The sequence below is a fragment of the Ischnura elegans genome, chromosome 9 (assembly GCF_921293095.1).
Source record: "Ischnura elegans chromosome 9, ioIscEleg1.1, whole genome shotgun sequence".
In the NCBI taxonomy this organism is placed as follows: Eukaryota; Metazoa; Arthropoda; class Insecta; order Odonata; family Coenagrionidae; genus Ischnura; species Ischnura elegans.
In genome coordinates this window covers 60,138,400-60,145,499 of record NC_060254.1, presented here as the reverse complement: position 1 = coordinate 60,145,499, position 7,100 = coordinate 60,138,400, and the positions used below count along the sequence as shown (strand labels likewise).

Genomic DNA, 7,100 nt, shown 5'->3' with positions numbered 1-7,100 from the left:
TTTTGTTCGTGGTCTTCATTTTACGTTCTGCTATCCACTTGTCTCCCTACGATTGTTTTCATCAAATCATCATGTCTCAAGACGTAGCCTACTAGTTTATTCCGTCTTCTTCTAAGGTTTTCGTCAGGCTTCTCTTCTCTCCTGCTCTTCTTAGGACTTCGTCATTGCTAACGATTTTCCTCTGTGAGTCAAAATTCTGTTTGGTTTATGGTTGCTTGTTTGTGGGTACCCTTCGATCGTGTAAAAGAAAGGTACGAGACTGGTTGAAAGTATTGGTTCCGACGTGAAAACTTTTGCGTGATGATTTTGCATGAGACCGCGACAGTCAGTAATTATGATTTTCGCCGCGTGTGCGCAACACCGCACAATTATCTGAAACATAGGCGGATTTAGGGGGGAACGCGGGGGCACTTACCCCCCCCCCCCCCAGATGCTTAAATAATAGACCAAATTTTTTATGCTGTTATCATTATGTCCATTTTTCTGTGTATTAGAGATCCTCAATCATGTAATTTCTTATTAATAACCTTCATATTAAAATAGAACATATTTCGTACAGTAATTTTTTAATCTCAAGTAGATATAAGAAGAATAAGAAGACTATTTGCTTGTCAGACTCTTGGGCCCCACTCATAAAAAATCCTGGATCCGCCGCTGATCTGAAACCATCTCTTTGGCATCTTACGCATAATCGTACTTATCTATTGCGTTACGCATTTGTTTTTATTACTCTATAGTAAAATTATCAATTTTACCGTTAATTATGGTCATACTTTGAATGGAAAAGAGAAGTCTTGAGTTGTCCAGAGCATCCGGCAACAGTGCAAACTCGCGGCCAATCGGAGCGCTCGGCACATAGTTTCTGAAGTTTACAAATGGTGCGTTTTCGACTTAAAAACTTTTCTACGTAAAACGAAGGAGGACAGAATAGTAACAAGAGAATAAGAAACGATATTTGTCGCAAAGCGAAGAAAGTTAGAAAAGCGTGGATGAAAACTACCTTTGAAGACGTAAAAAACAATCTTGTGCATATTAGGAAAAGTAGAGGCCGCCAATAGAATAGTGTGGAAGCGCGTAAAAGAAAGATCCCATAAGATTAATACCATAACACCACTCGGTGTCCGCGGGGATAAGTTCTCGCCTACCATACCGAAGGTCACGGGTTCGAATCCCGCGTGGATAGGGTGCCCCTTCTTGTACATGGGTGTGTGTGATCTTCTGCTGTTGATTGTTTGAACTCCCGATTTAGAGGCCTCATTCAGCTGTTTTCGGGGGTAATTGAGATAAAAATAATAAAAAAGTAAACATGGTGAGTAATATTGGTTCATGATAGCATCATCTATCCCGGGTTAAAATTTTGTGACAATTTTTCTCCACTCGGTGTAAGCTTTCTAGTCTAGTCCAGATGCGTCGCTAGCCTTGTCCAGATCTTCCATAGTGCCCTGCTAACGTAGCCTCTTCGTCCGTGGTTTTTAAGACTGTTGTGTCCGCTCGCGAGTGTAAGCGTGGTTTTCCTTTCCGGGGCTGTCCTCAAAAGAATTTGTATGCGTCTTTTCCCACCCTTCGTATCCTCCCTGCCCGGCGCTCTTTCAGCCAGATCGCCCTGCCCTCCGCTAGCTGGCGCGGAAATTATGCGAATATCTTAAGGCAGCTGCTCGCGCCCGCGTTCTCTTGTTTCCAGGCGCCCGAGCCCGCGTTTGTTACCTTCCCAACGCTGCAGAGAATGCCTTAGCCCTTCAAGGTTCATAAAGATTGCAGCCATTAGATTGCATTACAAAATACGTTTTTTAGGCTAATAATTATTAACGCGTAGATTCCAAAAAAATTATATGAAATCGATAACTCTAATAGTTTCTGAGATACAGCGTGGGACCTTAAATAATACCAATAGAGTGGTTTCCTATTATTTTATATTGCTTAAATCGAAAGATTATTACTCCTGGACTACGTATTTCACGCCTTTAGATTTTTAAATAGCGATTTATATTTTTCGCGTTTAAATGAAAAGTGAAAAATTTCAAGCACGCGAAAATACGACGGCTAAGTATAAATGCTGGGAAAAGCCCGTGGACGTCATTTTGATTGCGGCTGCCGCCGTGTGAGGGCATCTTGGTGCAGAGCTGTGAACCCCGCTGCGATGCAGGTTGCTTGCTGCCGGGCATGGCGTAGCGTAGAGTATCCTGCTAGCTAGTTTGTATTTAAGAATTTTTATCAATAAATTTATTTAATGATTTATAAAATCATTATTTATGTTTAATAATTCAATTTGGAAAATTTAATAACTTTTTAAGTAAACTTTTCAATTTTTTCCTTCCCCTGTAATCTGCCGCTAGGGGCACGTGACCCCTCTGTCCTGCCCTAGTTTCGAGCCTGCCCTCAATTTTAACTAACTAACTTAGTTTTTTTTCTTTTGCTACTTGTATACAACCAGTTTTTGACTCATTTTAGTGCGCGGTGGGTGACAGGCTTGAGGACAGACCTCCACGGGGCAGGTTTGAGGAGGCTATTTTGTGATATTCGTGGTCTGGCCCATCTTCCAGCCAGCCGCTGCTAACTTCGTCACCTTTTGTTACGGCGGTGAGACACTCCCGACTGTTTCTCGCTGCCTCGAGAGTAGATTACCCTGGCAGGCTCTGTTTTGTCTCGCGTTAAAACAGACTTATTCTTCCTTCCACCCCTACCCCTGAACTCCCGTAGTTCAGTGTGTGGGAAGGGTTGTCGGATGTTGCTGAAATTGTGGGGGAGTGGTGAGGGTCAGAATCATCGCCGTCTCTCTCGTCTAATGGATTGCTCCTGGTCGAGTCGCAAATTCCCCACACTCCCTCCCGCCTTTAGTCTTTCCCATCCTGGTTCCGAGAATAGTGGAATTCTTCGCGACTTTGAATGCGTCAATGTTCGCGTCAGGAGTGTGGAGGTAGCTTTTCGGCTCATCTTCTAATATATGGGAATAAAGGGGCAATTGCGTTCGGTTTGTGTATGTTTGTGTATATATATACATGGTGACCCATTTATCTTGACCACCCGAAGTAACTTTTTGTCCAGATGCAAATTCAAAAATGTGTCAAGCAAATTTTAATTAGTCGTCAGGGGTACATTAATCAGCATGATTGCCTTCTTGTAGCTTTGGTATTTACAAAGATATGAACAGCGGTATGTCTTTTTTAAATTGCACCCTATATTTTTTATTCGGATATTAATTGCCTCTCCTAAAGACTTATTAAAAAATGTTGCAAAGTGGACCATTAACATAAACACAGTGTTATGAAAAATTACTTACTCTCTAGCGCTTAGCGCAGGTACGCGGATATCGGAACTACTCCACTTGCTGACGTTGACGGCGAACAAATGAAATTATAGTAAAATGCACACCAGTTATTCACGCACACACGTTTCCATAACGTTCTGTTTATGTAAATGGTCCACTGTGCTACATTTTCGAATAAGTCTTTAGGAGAGGAAATGAATTGCCGAATAAAAAATATAGGGTGCTCTTTAAAAAAGACATACCGCTATTCATATCTTTGTAAATAACAAAGCTTCAAGGAAGGCAATCATGCTGATTGATGTCCCCCTGACGGCTAATGAACATTTGCATGTCACATTTTTGAATTTGCATCTGAACAAAAAGTTATTTCGGGTGGTCAAGATAAATGGGAGACCCTGTATATTAATTACATATAGAAATTGAAACATATAGACAGACGCAGAAGCATATGGCGATGACATAGCGTGGCGAGGAGATGGAATAAAGTCCGAAAACACATGGAAAATTTTCATCTAGACTGGGAATTGAACCACGGACGTTCTGCTTTCCGGGCAGATGCTCAGAACACCGAGCTATCCAGGCTACTCTTATCTCCTGCGGGTTATTGGTTGCATAAACCTCCAGGCGGGTTCAATTCTCCCCAGATGTAACTTAATGTGTTGGCCGAGAGATGGTTCTGGGCGTAGGTCCCGCCACCAAGGAAGAAATCAACGCATACAGAAGAGGAAATGGAATTATTGTTGTCACACTCACATAAACAGTACAATGCGCATAGCAAATGCGTTTCGGGGAACACTGAAGTCGCCTCAGGCGAATATACAAAGATAATTCGTGCGTAGGTTTCCGCGGCGTTGTTCACGATGACTGCTAATTTTCGGGTTCTCCAGCCGCGTCTGTCGTTTATGGTTGACAACAGTTTCGGAAGCCATCCTGCTTCCGTCTTCAGGTCGAAGGTGAGAAGTTTTCATTGACGGATCAGAAGACGGCAAAAAATGAAAACTTCTCACCTTCGACCTGAAGGCGGAAGAAGGATGGCTTCCGAAACTGATGTCAACCATAAACGACAGACGCGGCTGGAGAACTCGAAAATTAGCTGTCATACGAACATAATTACAGATAGAAATTGAAACAAAGAGACAGACTTATAAACACATGACGATGACACAGCGTGGCGTGGAGATGGAATGAAGACCGAATGAATGTACATGGAAAATTTTCACCTCGACCGGAAATCGAACCACCAGAAAAGCCCGGAAAGCAGAAAGTCCGTGGTCTTAGGATTGTTGACTAATGATGATGATGATGATGAGATAAAGGCAAATGTTGGCTACTTCCTACTTTACATAGACATTGAATATGGACATTGCTAGATAATAGAGCTTGAGTTTTAAGCAATACACCGGTTTTGGTCATATTTTGATGGCTGCTTTTTTCAAACAGAATCATCTTCGTTTTGTTGATTTTCACCCGTAGCACTCTCCATGCTATGCCTTTTACGTTTCACTCCCGTTTACTTCTTGACCGCGACCAGAAGGGTAAAATGAAGTGCGATTTATTATGAGCCATCCATATTATCGACTGGCAGAAAAAATATTTTCTGTCATTTTCTCTTCAGCTTTTCGAATGGTTTGATCAATAGGTGTCCTGACTGTGATTGATTGAGGCTTCTCGGTAAACTGCTTCGCAAACAAGAAATCTCTGGGAAAGCTGGCTTTTGACTTCCTTAACAGGTCACATGCTTATAATTGTAAACATCCTTTCATGCCATTTTCATGCGAATATTTTCATTTTTGAGACCTCTTCGTCTATTTATCATGCTCATTAACGTGTTTACTTATGATATTTTGTGGCCAATTTTTTCGTATCCATAGAATTTGTTTAAAATTTCGTCATTTATCACCTCCATTTATGGTACAAAACCATTTATATATTATTATTATGTCTTTCAGTGTTTTAAAAAGCAAACGATATGAAATACCAATTTCAACAAACGTACTGTGCGGATTAAAAAAACAGGAATTCAATTTTACCTAAAAAAAAAGATGGTAAAGTGATATTACATAATGTAATATTACATATTTGATTAATCTTTTTCCTTTTCACTTCGTCGTTCACAGTAACCAATATTAGCTGCTTCATAGTAATAAATATAGGCTCTAATGTTCATAAAAAACTAAATAAATATATATTTAAACAAATGCACAAAAAAACAAAAATACAAAAACAAAACAATTTAGTGAACGTTCTCTTCCTTTTTTCTCTTTCTAGTGTGCCGAAGCATTGACGTCCGGAATTCCGTCGCCAACCTCGAGATCCTGAGAAACTGCACCGTCGTCGAAGGCTTCGTCCAAATACTCCTCATTGACCACGCCGGCGAAGACAGCTACGCGAACATAAGCTTTCCGAAACTCCGTGAGATCACTGGCTATCTCGTCTTGTACCGCGTCAACGGCCTCCGCACCCTAGAGAATCTCTTCCCCAACCTGTCCGTCATCCGCGGGAACACGCTCTTCTTCAACTACGCCCTCGTGGTCTTCGAGATGCTGCACATGCAGAGGATCGGTCTACCCTCGCTCACGGACATCATGCGCGGAGCCGTCCGCATCGAGAAGAACCCCAACCTGTGCTTCGTGGACACCATCGACTGGGATATGATCGCCAAGGCCGGCAAAGGAGAACACTTCATAGCGGTGAGTAGAACTTCCTTACATCGATTAAGGCCCAGCGCACACGGTGCAACTGTTCTGCAACTACAGTTGCAGACCAGTTGACCGCGCAACTGTTTTGTGACCTCGACAATGTATTTGAGTTGGGAGTCGCATGCGACTGTTCTGCAACTGCAGTTGTAGACCAGTTGACAGCGCAACTGTTTTGTGACCTCGACAATGTATTTGAGTTGGGAGTCGCATGCAACTGTTCTGCAACTACAGTTGTAGACCAGTTGACCGCGCAACTGTTTTGTGACCTCGACAATGTATTTGAGTTGGGAGTCGCACACGAAACGGCTGATATTTGACGATCTCAAACCAATCTGAGAACAGTCACATACAACCGTGGTCCCACGGTTGCAGTTGCGTTGCTGACTCGAGTTGCACGAGACCAAGTAGTGTTTTGTCGGTGTTTTGACGGCCGTATGGTGTCAATATCAACATGGGTGATCAAGAACTCAACATGAAGCTAGCTCTATGGAGCAGTGGAGAAGCATTAAGTTCGGTACAACCATAAAATATCTATCGCTTTCAATATTGATAATAGTTAACAACGTCATCTTAGTATAAGCCCGACATAGTAAGCGCACACGGCCAAGCCAAGGCCTTAAAAACATATACCGGACTAAATAAACACCTCTCTGATTGCACATTAGACGCATCTGATTCACAACCAGCCCTTTGTCAGTACAACCGTGTGCGGACAGAAGTTTTGTTTCAGTTGCAAACTGGTTGCCGACGCAACTGGTTTCCAACTGTAGTCACAAAATAGTCACTCCTTGTGCGCTGGGCCTAACGTTTCGTTAGGATGACGAAGATTCGTTTCATTTAGGGGCGTCGACCTAACAATTTTAAACCATACAATAGATGTGGAACCACGTATGTGTGCTCAGCCTGCGGCGTTCATCTATGTATGGAAAATGTTTCATGGACTTTCCCACGAGGGAGAGATTCTGAAAACCTTTATCTTGAATTCAAAGTCGCATGCTATTAGTATTAAACCAACTAGGTGTGCTCAGCCATCGGAGTTCCTCTCCACTAAGGAAAATGTTTCTTGGAAGATATTTCGAAGTTATTTGTGAATATATTCGCATATAATAATGCATTGTCGTATAAAAAAATATTTT

At 42.1% G+C, this 7,100-nt stretch overlaps 1 protein-coding gene across 1 annotated transcript in view; it reads left to right on the top strand.

The window, feature by feature from the left end:
- Positions 1-4,751: 4,751 nt before the first annotated feature.
- Positions 4,752-7,100, top strand: part of LOC124164938 (insulin-like peptide receptor) — a 283,928-nt gene continuing 281,579 nt past the window's right edge. The window contains exons 1-2 of the mRNA XM_046542177.1: positions 4,752-4,800; positions 5,534-5,955. Of these exons, the coding sequence (XP_046398133.1) occupies positions 4,752-4,800; positions 5,534-5,955 (471 nt within the window). The remainder of the gene's footprint in view (positions 4,801-5,533; positions 5,956-7,100) is intronic.